The sequence below is a fragment of the Neltuma alba genome, unplaced genomic scaffold (genome assembly GCF_004799145.2).
Source record: "Neltuma alba isolate B1F8T4 unplaced genomic scaffold, ASM479914v2 tig00003315_pilon, whole genome shotgun sequence".
NCBI classification, from domain to species: domain Eukaryota; kingdom Viridiplantae; phylum Streptophyta; class Magnoliopsida; order Fabales; family Fabaceae; genus Neltuma; species Neltuma alba.
Genome location: NW_021633233.1, coordinates 46,740 through 59,315, shown reverse-complemented (window position 1 = coordinate 59,315; position 12,576 = coordinate 46,740). Strand labels below are relative to the sequence as shown.

General features: G+C 32.6%; 2 protein-coding genes across 2 annotated transcripts; one reads left to right on the top strand and one right to left on the bottom strand.

The window, feature by feature from the left end:
- The first annotated feature begins 5,216 nt into the window (after positions 1-5,216).
- Positions 5,217-9,051, top strand: LOC114741192 (actin-1-like). Its single transcript, XM_028929445.1, has 5 exons — positions 5,217-5,329; positions 6,442-6,511; positions 6,665-7,058; positions 8,055-8,668; positions 8,763-9,051. Exons 2-5 carry the CDS (start codon positions 6,452-6,454, stop codon positions 8,826-8,828), a joined length of 1,134 nt encoding a protein of 377 aa, XP_028785278.1. The 5' UTR covers positions 5,217-5,329; positions 6,442-6,451; the 3' UTR covers positions 8,829-9,051.
- On the bottom strand, positions 9,017-11,088 carry LOC114741194 (ENTH domain-containing protein C794.11c-like; the record flags this gene model as incomplete). The annotated part of the gene is made up of 4 exons (XM_028929448.1): positions 9,017-9,635; positions 9,726-9,887; positions 10,588-10,710; positions 10,949-11,088. Coding segments are annotated over 4 exons (849 nt in total), but the record flags the coding sequence as incomplete, so codon positions are not given.
- Between the last annotated feature and the right edge of the window lie 1,488 nt (positions 11,089-12,576).

Sequence of the window (12,576 nt, the reverse complement as noted above, 5' to 3'; positions counted from 1 at the left end):
TTTATTATATATTTTTAAACACAATAGGAAAATATGAAAATATTTGGGTAAGTTTTGTTGGGGTTGTAAAAAGGAGAAAAATGTTACTTGCAAATATAGTTTCGTGTTCCAAAGCCTGCAATTCACTAATGCCCATCCAAAAGCGAAATTTTTTGCTTCTTCTAAAACCTTGCTTTCGCAGATTGATATAATAGTTTTGGGCCAAACCTTAGTTTCTCAAACCGTGTTGTGTTTGCATGGTTTTCGGGTCAAACAATGGTTTACCATTTTTTTTTTATTTTAATAGTTTTAAATATTACTTCCAGTCCTTAATATAAGATCATATTTGATTTTTATTTTGGTCCTAAATATAAGATCCCAATCCACTTTACCTCTCATATTTACTCAATTTTTTCCAAGATAATCCTTCTAATAATTATAATTCTGGTCAATGCACTTAATTAGTAAGGATATTTTAGGAAAAACAACATCTATTTAAAACAAATAACTAACTCAACTTACTTCCTTAATCTCTTCAAATTAGTCAACTGGATCTTTTTTTTTGGAGCAAAAAGTCAACTGGATCTTATAATTAGGACCGAAGATAGTACAATCTATTTGTTCTTTATCTTGAAATGAAGCGTGTCTTGAAAAATGATATGAATATTTTGGTTGAAGAAAATAATTGAAAACAGGCCGCTAATTGATTCCACCACAAAAAAACAAAACATAATTTAAATAATTTTTTGATGTGATATCAAATGCCCTAACAAATGCCAAATAGTTCAAAATCGGAACAAAAATTGAAGGGAAAAAAATTTCGATGAATGAAAATAAAGAGTTAATATAATTTTTAGTCCTTAAAATTTGAGTTTATTTTGGTTTTGGTATCTCAAGTTAGCTCATTATCTCATTTCTTAATACTACCTCTGATCCTAATTATAATACCTTATTTACAGTCTACAAATAAGGTCTTATAATTAAGATTGAAGATAGTAAAAAAGTTAGTTTATGGTTGAATTTGGTCTAAAGTAAGACCTCAAGCCACTTTAATTTATCCTCTATCTTTTCTCAAAATATTCATATTGATTTAAAGCGGTTCATACCAAAGAATAATTTCAATAATCCAAATCCCACACATATAGTTTATGAAGATCAACACATATTTATAATAAATAACCAAGTTAATTTGCAAATTAATTGTCTAGTTCGAACCGTAGATTGTATATATTTTTTCTTCCACATCCCTGTTAGATTCGAGGATGATCCAGCTCAACTGAAAAGAGTATTCCCGCAGACATTTTCTGCGTTTACACGGATTCAAACATGAGATCTTGTACTTAACCGTCAAAGATCCTGTAGCCAAGACCAACGAGCGACCAAGTATACTAATCTTAGAACAGGGATTTTCTCATCTACCCTTCCCCTCTTCTACTCTCCTTTTCCCCTCATTACATTAAAAATCCAATGGTTCAGATTTAAACCATTAAAAAATTTAACCTGAAAGATTCAGATTTTTGGTTTCCCTAATTTTCCCTTTGTCGTACACTTGCGTAATCGAATTTTCATTTCAAGGTGGAACCCCGCTGGCCCAACCCCGCATTCCATCTCCTCATTTCTTAACTCCTTTGTGTATACATGAACAATTTTCTTCTTTCTTTTTGTCCAACAACTTCATGATTCCCCGGGTTTTAACAAATTAAAAATCCTTTTTTGTTATAAAAATTTGCTTTCTAACCTTTTACTTATAACATACTCTCTGTCCTAAATATAAAACTCATTTTATAATATAAATTATATTATACAATAGATTTTACATTTGTGATCGGAAGAGTAATATGCTCAAAGACATTGATAAATGTGAAATCGGAATGTCAAGCAAAGTCTTAAAAATACACGTACACGTGTTTATCTACATATAGCATATAAGGTTATATGATTTAGATACATATAATTTATATTTTAATTTACAAAGTACTTATTTTACATTTCACTTTTCAAATCTGAAAACCAAGAAGATAAATACATTGTCCATATATTTTAAGGAGTTACGATGTAAATTTATTTCAAAAGTTTTCACTTAGGAGTAGTGTCACTCAAATTTTTTTTTTAAATTTCAAAGTTTCCCTAAAAGCATTAAAATGGAGGAATATTGCCTCTTACCATTAAAATTGTTATAAGTTAATGTTAATAGTTTAATTGTCAATATTAGTTTTTTAATTAGATGGGATAAAACTTCTAGGTTGGCATTGAATCCCAAAAAAAAAAAAAAATTCCAGGGCAACATTAATCTTTAGCAAAAACTTGTGGAACAAATTTACAACTTAACCCTATTTTAAGTGCAATTTCAAGAAATGGCTTATAACAAGATATGTGTGTGACCATTTGATTACCAAAAGGAGACGATGGAGCTGGTTTTTTTAGCACTCTTCCTAGCAAAATGTTACTAACAACAACACCAATTTTTATCTAAGTTGAAGAACATCACTTACAAGGACATTGTTAAGGTATCACAATTATTTTTTAATTTTCCTAAAAAATTTAAATACTGGCTTCGTTTGTTGTACAAAATTTAAGATGAGTTGTATTATTCATATTTAACAAATAACATGACTCTATATAAATTTTATACTCTTATGGTCTTTAATATAAGACCTAATTGTTGAGTTAGTTTTAGTCCTAACTATAAGACCCATTTCTCATATTTATCAATTTTCTCTAAATTATCCCTATAGATACTCCCTCAACCATAATCAAGTAGAAGAAAAAGAGAGGGTATTAAGAAAGATAATTATAGTGTTTTAGGAAAAACATGTCATATTTCTTATAATTAACTAACTTATCTAACTTCCTTAATCTAATCAAATTAGTTAAATGGGTATTATATTAAGGACCAGAGAAGCACTATATAGAGAATATAAGTGTCAATTTATGTTTTTTTTTTCCTTGTGTCGCATCAAAAGGATTGGAATTCTAATTTTCTTTTCCTCATCTCGATCACCCTAACTAATCCAGGTAATCTGATTTATGATTTTTTTTTTTGAATTAAAAGACAACTTAAAATCAATTGGGTCTACCCATGATTTTTTATTTATAAAAAAAAATATTTCATGTCACTATATTCGCAATTTATGCGTCCTTTATTATACAAATTTATATGTTACTACTTTTTATATTAATATGAACTTTATATTCGATAAAAAAATAGTACATTTTGTTTTGAATGATAACAAGCACAAGAGGTGCCCGAAAAGTATTGTTTATTCTTTTATTTGTTGAATATTTTTATGCAAATTTTATTCATATTATTCATTTCACTTTTATATTAAGGGACCAAGTTTTAAAAAGTACTATAAGTTACAATAGGTCCCGCTCACTCCACCTCAGCCATCATCATCACATAGTATTGGGGTATTTGAATGGATCGGGACAACAGATTTGGAACATTTTAGATATTTGAATGAATTGAATGAATGTTAGTTTTTCATGTTTAATTGCAGAATTTTGTTGATTCTGAGCAATTGTTTGTAGCATTTAATGAATAATAAATTTTTTGCTTTTGGAGAAAAAAAGCATAAACTTATTATAAATATTTATATCGAAATGCTTATGTTTTTGAAAGTACAAATTTATCATATATATATATATATATATATATATATATATAAGATCCCTCTATGTGCTTCTCCAAATTTCAGTATGTTGAATAAGTTCAATTTTTCTTTGGATTAAGGTGCTTAAATATCTCAAAATCATTCACGAAGTAACACACAACACTTGAAAGTTTATTTTCGTAGCAAAAATACTTTAGCCTTTATTTGCCGTTAAATTTAACTATTAAATTATGCGATTTGACCAATGTCATTAACAGTCAAATTTAACATCGGATAATAGTTTATGACAAAAATTCTACAAAAGAAAATTCTAGGGCATATAAGAGCCAAAAAAGTTTTCAAATGCTAAGTGCCTATTCATGTATACTTTCAAGATATTTAAGCACCTCATTCTTTTTTGTTTCATTAGACCCTCGATAAATATTTTTTTCATACGGCCCTCTATAAACATTTTAGATGGAAGGAAATGATGGTTCAGATAGTTTTTGAATCTTGTCCCTGCGAGTGCTAAATCGTTTTTATTTTTTCCCCACATAATATTTCACATTTAGCTTTTTAATTTTATATTTTAATCTTTTGGGATTTTTTTCTTTAATATTGACAAAAAAAGGAAGTGAACTGACAAAAGAATATTGGCAAAAAAATTATAAGGGAATTATTAAGTTAAATTTGTTATCATACTAAATTATTAAATGTTAAAAATACAAAATGTGTATATTTCTAGCTTTTAGCACATATATAGTTGAATAGTTGTTATTTATCTAGAGCTTATATAGTTGGCTTATTTCTTTTGAAATGGTGAAAATAAATTTTAAAATTATTATGTTACTGATTATTATTTATTTAGGCTTTTGGTTAAAAGGGCTAAGTCCAAAGAAATAAAAACAAAAACAAAAACAAAAAGATATTTTCAGAAATACTAAACCCAAAGAACTAAAACTAGAAGGGAAAGAACAACCAAAATTTATTGCAATGGGCCTAATTATAAGGCAAAAAGTATTTTTAAAAAAGAAAAACAAAACGGGATATGGCGAAACCTATATCAGGACAATACCGGGATAGAACAGGACACTTGTTCATCTAGCGTGAACAGCTCTACTAACTAAGATGACTCTGTAAAAAAAAGTGTGCCCTTTAGATTGGACACCACCTCTTCCTTTGAAGTTATTGAATAGGAATATTGATAAAGTTTTGTTGTAGTTAAAGTAGGAGTTGGTTGATTTTATTTGTCTATTTTGTCTATCTACATGTTTAAAACTTGGGGTAACTTCCTCCATTTTTCATACTGGTATTTTTTTTTGTTTTTTATATTGAAATGGTGGGTATTTCCGTATTTGTTGTTTATGAAGGGAAATGGAGGAAGTAGCGACTGACGTTGAGATTCCTGTCAATACTTTTGGCTCACTCATAGTAATTAATTTTTTAAAAATAAATATAATAAAAATAAGGCAAAAATCAGAGGCGTGGAAAAGAGGGAAGGAGGAGGGACCTGTGGCCAGGAAAGCTCATGCCATCCAAAATTAATGGACGCCTTCTTTTCCTCTGTCACTCACTATTTTTGAATCACAAAATTCCTCACCTCTTCATCCAACGGTCCTCCTTCCTTCTCCTTCTCTTTTAAATTCCTTCCCTTCCTCGTTTCGTCTCCTTACAGAGTCTCTTCTCCCTCTACCAACCCTCTTTATCGCTCGCTTGCTCGCCTTCTCCATCCCCATTCCCCCCTCGGCAATTCCAAGGTCTACTCATTCTTCCTCAATTCTTCTTAGATCTGTTCCTTGCATTTCGTTTCTTGATGGATCCGCTATTTGTTAGAATTCCCTGGTTTGATTTTGATCTTAAAATGGACGCTTTCCGGCTTTTTTTGTGGTTGACAAGTGGGACGTGAAATGATTTGCCTTTCATTATGGTTTTTGACTCATCGATCTGGGATTTTATTGTAGTAGCTGTTTATTTGCTGGCTTATGTTCTATTGTTATTTTGTTTAGTGGTTCGGATATTTCTGGTCAGTGGGTTGGATCTATCACTGTTTCATGGAAAATTGTTCTTGGTAGACTGAAGAAAGGAATCTGATGTGTATTTAATAATTCTGGTTGTTAGATGTTGACCGAACATACGATGCAGACATGTACTTGCACTTGAAAATGAGAGTAATATGTGTCAAATCTCCCAGTCAGATGATAAGCTTGAGTAGAAAATGTTGGAAATGTTAAAAATGGTCGGCGTATCTACCCATTTTTCTTCATATTTTCTACCATTTCAATGATCCCTTACCAGCCTTTGAATCATAATTGTGGTTCATGGTGCGTGTGATTAATTAACTTCTTATTTTTCTTTCCCATTGAGGTTTGCATTCTGGGAAATACTTTTGTTTATCTTTAGCGAGCAGGTGTAGGTTGGTTTGTCTTGGGATGGAGTGAATTTCATGTAAACGTATAATATATGTACTTTTGTTTCTGGTGTTTATTTCTCCAGTTTTCCTTTAGACTTCCTCCCCGCTAACTTGTTTGTCACTGGTATCTCACTAACCTGTCTATTCTTGATCATCAGTCTGTTGATATCTTGTGAGCATTTTTTTCATTTGTAGGAGATGAAACTGAATTCCACAATGTGTGTTGTTTAATCATCTATGCCATCAATAAATTCTTGCTATTGGCTATTGCTTTATTTCTGATGAAAGATTTCTTTCCCCAGTAAACAAATTTGAATAGCAATATTTAACAATGATGTTGTTTTCATTTCGGGTTTTCCTTCCACCTTATTTTAGCCTTTCCCCTTGCCACTTCTATGTTTAATGGTCTCATTATACATAATTGATTGGTTTGTACTGACTGGTTGTTTGATCCAGTAGGTTATAGAAGATGGCAGAAGCTGAGGATATTCAACCTCTCGTTTGTGACAATGGAACAGGAATGGTCAAGGTGCTAATGGACCTTCTTTTAAATTGTTAGCTTTTTTTCAAATTCGGATAACTTAGTGTTTTGCACTATTTTCTTCTATGAAGCTGTTTAATATTTTCTATTATTTGGTGAAGTTGATTGCAGCTTTCTCTTTTTTCCTTTTTTGCCCCCTAGGCTGGATTTGCAGGAGATGATGCCCCGCGTGCTGTGTTTCCCAGCATTGTAGGTCGTCCTCGTCACACTGGTGTGATGGTTGGCATGGGCCAGAAGGATGCATATGTTGGTGATGAGGCACAGTCTAAGCGAGGTATCCTGACCCTCAAGTACCCTATTGAGCACGGAATTGTCAGCAATTGGGATGACATGGAAAAGATATGGCATCACACTTTCTATAATGAGCTTCGTGTTGCCCCAGAAGAGCACCCAGTTTTGCTAACTGAGGCTCCTCTTAATCCCAAGGCCAATCGTGAGAAGATGACTCAAATTATGTTTGAGACTTTTAATACCCCTGCTATGTACGTAGCAATTCAAGCTGTTCTCTCATTGTATGCAAGTGGTCGTACCACTGGTAAGCGATTCTTTCAATTTTTTGATGTGGTTTGAGTTTTAGTTTGAACCTTTCCTATTTGTATTTTTGTTTTTAGATTTTATTTTATTTTTATTTGGGATTAGAGTGTGAAAAGATAAAGTTAAAGAGACAAAAGCATCATCTTTCTGTTTTAAAATTATTATGGCTGGCTGGATTAGGGTGGTTTGCACCCTTCTCACTCAACTCCCCAATTTTCATGCCTCTAGTCCTAAACTTGAAGGGTTTGCAATTGCGTCCTTCCCATTAATAATCATTCATTTATAGCTTTCTGCCTCGATGAAATTGAGAATAATCTATAATGGTAATATTGTGAGTTTATATTTCTGATTCTCTGCGTCAATATAAAATAAATCTTCAAGAAGCTGCTTTATGCCGCTATTCACAAGCTACGAACAATGTGACTCATCCGTTAAACTTTGTGTAATGCACAGGGTCTACCCATCTAGTTTATTATTAATTTATTATCACGGTACCAAATAAGACTATTATCCATTTTCTTTCTTTCTTTCTTTTTTTTTTTTTTGCCCCCCAAGATACAAAGGCAGGCTAGGGCTCGAAGCAAACTGGAAAGAAGGTGTTGGCATAAAGCTAAAACTTAGCAAATAAACTGCTTAACCTCTAGGAAACTATTATCCATTTTCTATTTAAGATCCAGACACTGGTTTGGTAACTCTTAACATTCTTTCCCAATCCACTACATCAATGATAACTCCCATTCTTTCTCAGAACTCTCAAACATGACCTTATGCTTGGAGCAGAATGTGTTACTCTTCACTAGCATCTAAAAGGGATTAATTTTCATAGTGCCGTTGCTCTGAAACAGAGGATAAAACTGAGTATTATTGCTGTTTTCCTATATGATTTCACTTAACATGCTGCTCGAAAGGGCGAACTGTTCTGTTTCTGATCAGGAAGACAATGGGACAAACGTAATTGTGCTTGTTAATCTTAAATCTGTTTGTTGTTCCTCTGTAGGTATCGTGCTGGATTCTGGTGATGGTGTCAGCCACACAGTCCCTATCTATGAGGGTTATGCTCTCCCACATGCCATCCTTCGTCTTGACCTGGCTGGCCGTGACCTTACTGAATACATGATGAAAATTCTAACTGAACGTGGGTATTCATTTACAACCTCAGCAGAGCGGGAAATAGTGAGAGATGTGAAGGAGAAGCTGGCCTACATTGCCCTTGACTATGAACAAGAGCTAGAGACTGCCAAGACCAGTTCTGCTGTGGAGAAGAGCTACGAGTTGCCTGATGGGCAGGTAATCACCATTGGTGCAGAGCGATTCAGATGCCCAGAGGTCCTGTTCCAGCCATCCTTTATTGGAATGGAAGCTGCAGGCATTCATGAGACGACATACAACTCCATCATGAAATGTGATGTTGACATCAGGAAAGACCTGTACGGTAACATTGTCCTCTCTGGAGGTTCAACCATGTTCCCTGGCATTGCTGACAGAATGAGCAAAGAAATTTCTGCATTAGCCCCAAGCAGCATGAAGATCAAGGTTGTAGCACCACCCGAGAGAAAGTACAGTGTCTGGATTGGTGGTTCTATCTTGGCATCTCTCAGCACCTTCCAACAGGTTTGTTCTGTTCCTTATTTTCTTGCCTGTTACTTGGAATTGTCAGAGTTGCCTCCGTATATGATTGGTAATGGAACATTGTTTCTGAGTGCAGATGTGGATTGCGAAGGCAGAGTACGATGAGTCTGGACCGTCAATTGTGCATAGAAAATGCTTCTAAAATGTTTCAGAATATTATAGGGTTATTGAAGGAAGAGACTACTGTCACATTCCTCGGGAAGAAGTGCATCTTGCAGCTCTTTCATTCTACTTTTTTGTTGTGCTTTCATGTTCTTATCATGCTAGAATGATGACTTTAAGATGTCTGAGGAGTTTTTGTTTTGTATTTTATTTTTTCCTTTTTGGAATATTCCAATTCAGCATCATATGCCATTGAAATTTCACTTGTTCTCAGTCTCATTAATCCAAATGCACTATAAGGCACTACAATTTCTGGAACAGGACAGGACAAGCAGATAAATCTAGATCTAAAGTCCTATACCATAACTATTTACATGCCAGAGTTTACGAACCGAGGACAACACAATCTAAGCATATAGTATATTACACAGAAAGCAATGATGCTTGAGCGAAGCTCTCTTTGTCAACAAAGGGATGCTCAATCTTAAAGTCTTCTTCCAAATTTGTCTTGTTTTCTTGCTTTAGGAGTTTCTCGTCCATGTTTTTGTGAACTTGTTGCTTTTCTTTGTCTCCATCTCCAGTACTAAATTTCTTGTCTAAGTTCACGATACCTTGTCCCTCACTTTCATGAAAGCCGCAGCAAGAATTATTTTTTTCATATTTCTTAGAAGGAAAGGCATTGATGCTTCCATTGATTGCCCAAGTTTGATTGTTGAAGCTTCCGAAGCCTTCGATCCCTAGAGAAAGTTGCCGAGCTCTTGATCTTTCTTCTCTTAAAAACTCGTTGTTTTCCAGCAGCTTTACTAATCTTTCTGATAATTTTCTAACTCTCATCCCCCAGTTGAACCTGTGAAACGAAAATTTTATTACAAGGGTCAACACTAAATTGCAATTAGTGAGTCAGGGACATCATTTGAGAATTGTTAAACTTTCATACCCTCTCTCATCAATGTACTGAAGTTGTCCTATCTCTTTGATAACGTCTTCATCACACCGAAACTCCTCAGGTACTCTTAGAGGCCCATGGGTTAGAAGATGTTCCAGAAGAATCAGAGCTTTGTACGAGGCTCTCCACTTACTTCTATCAAATTTCTGCAACCTGTTTTCCCACATAGCATTGCATGAAACTTTAATGACATAATTCTTGAGATATTGAGAACATGCTTAATAAAATCTAAAAATGACACATTGACAAAAATGAAAAGGACAAATTATAAACAAAAATATCATGCAATGTTATGTAATATATATATATATATATATATGATTAACCAAAATTGGAATATCTAAGTCAATCATAATATAATATCATACAATGTTATGTATCCAGAAATGACACATGACATTCTGAGACGATCTATACACACACACACACACACATGACTAACCAAGTCAACAACTATGAACTCTGAAAAGTGATAGATAAAAATAGTTGAACTGGGTTGTTGAGAGTGACTAAACCTTAATATTGTAGGCTCAAATGTTATCGATGAAAAAATTCATATTGAGAAAATTATTCTTGTTCAAGACTAATAAAATCCAAATTTAACCCTCTTTTTCATTTAATGAAGGTATTCATGAGCTATTTTGAACTTGAGATTAGTTTCTTTTGAGACTTAGAATCCAAATGCTTATACTTTTCCAAACAAGTATGCTTTTTGGGATTTGAATTTATGTTCTCTTTGTGGGGATGAGGAGGTTGTTGGTTCTAAAATTTAACCCATTAAAGATATGGATAGATAGTTATACTAGAAAAAACAAAAAGTATGTTTTTTTCAAAAAAAGAAAGGTACGTATACCTCTTATGCAAAATCTCCACAATTCTCTCATAATCATCAACTTCGAATGCTCCTCGCGATATTACTCCCAAGTTACAAGTTTCTGGGGGCCATGGATTTTCACTGGTAGCTTCTTCTGTCATTCTGGACCCTCAAATTTACAAGAAATTAAAACAGTGTGTGAAACTTATTAAGAATCAAAAGAAAATCAACTTCCATTAACTGGTTTCAACATGTTGAGGACAATAATTAGTAGGAATAACTCCTATTAACTCATTGCAGTATCAGAAGATGAGTTTTTTCAGTTCTTCTGCAAATGAAACATCAGAAGCTCAAAAGAGAGGACTTTAAGGAAAGAGATCACAGAAATGAAAAAACTCACAGTTCAACTGGTGTAACATCAGTCCATTTTAACCTCGCAGTTTTAATCTTGTCCTTGAAGAAGAAAGAAGCTTGCTTTTTGATTTCATGGAGGAGAGGAGAATCCATGTTTGAAGTGTTGTTTGAGAGAGAGTTAGCGAATTAGGTTTGAGGAGGAAAATGACCAAGAAGAAGATCGGATGAGAAAGATCTTTTATAAGAATTATCTATGAACCTACGTAAGGGATTCACCTAATCCATCAATTTGCAGATGATATATATAATATTATTGTCGGAATAAACTAATAAAGGAGCAAGCTTACATTTTGAGTTTAAAAAGAAACTTGAGAATTAAAAGGCAAGTTTTGCTGGATAATCTGTTTTTTAAGGAAATATAATGTCAAATTCTCAAGCAAGATTAATGAGAAAATTTACCTCTTTTGATATTGTTTATTCTCGTCGAAAATATATATACATATAAATATATTATAGTTTGAGATTTTGTGAATATTTTTAATTCAAATTTAATATATCTATCGGTTGGTAGATTTGCACTTTTTTTTAAATTGGACCATGAATTTCGGGTAAAATTAAACGTACATGGAATGGATTGCAAAACATTGCATATATAACTAAATCTGAAATCACTAGCTCAATACAACAATATCAAAGTGGTTTATACCTAACTCACTCTCTACCTATAGTAACATCAAAATGACATTAGAGGATTATGTTTTATATAACTCTCCAATTTTTTTTTCCAGTCAGATTATAACTCTCAAGTTCTAAATGTAAGAATTAAAAGATAAGTTTATATTGATTTTAACTGTAAGAATTCTTTGCTCCTATATTGCACATATCAAATGTGTTTTTCATCAAGAGAGTAGTATATCTAATACCAGCAGTTAAAAATAATACTTTTTGAAACTCAATATAAATTTTAACAAATAATTAGCTTACCTAATATTTACTAATCTGTGCAGGTTAATTATCAAACATTCAAGCTCTTACATTGAGGACTTAAGAAAGCATATTTTATTGTCATCAATACCTTCTATTCAAGTTAGATCCAGCTTTAGATTTCATAGTTTTTCACACATTTTTAATCAGTTTTACTTTTGTTCTCATTAGATATGTGGGATCTATGTACGTGTTACGTAGCTTTTATTTTGGAGTACAGCAATTCCTATAGATTATGCGTCTATTAGTATTAATTAATGATTTTGATTAGCTTGACTGTGCATAGATTTAATTCCTTCATAGTTATATTTGACATTACAAAAAAAGATTGTTTAATCTCGTGATGAAGATTGGATTAAAAACAATAGATGAAATAGATGGAAACATTACAAATAATTTAACAACAAAATCTTAAATCAGTCTATCAATATCTGAGTGGCTCAACTTACCCCAAAAAAAAAAAAAAATCTAAGTGGCTCATACGGTCATAACCATATAAAAGAAATCTCATAACTAACTCTCTATAATATGACATCAACGCGAAAGGACCGGATTATGCCCTTTTTATAAAAAAAAAATTTAATCTCTTTGACCTTAACATTAAAAGAATTATTTATCTTTTATTGTGATCACATTATATTAAAGTTGCATCCATCTTTGGACTGAGTTTATACATATTTTTAATTTAAC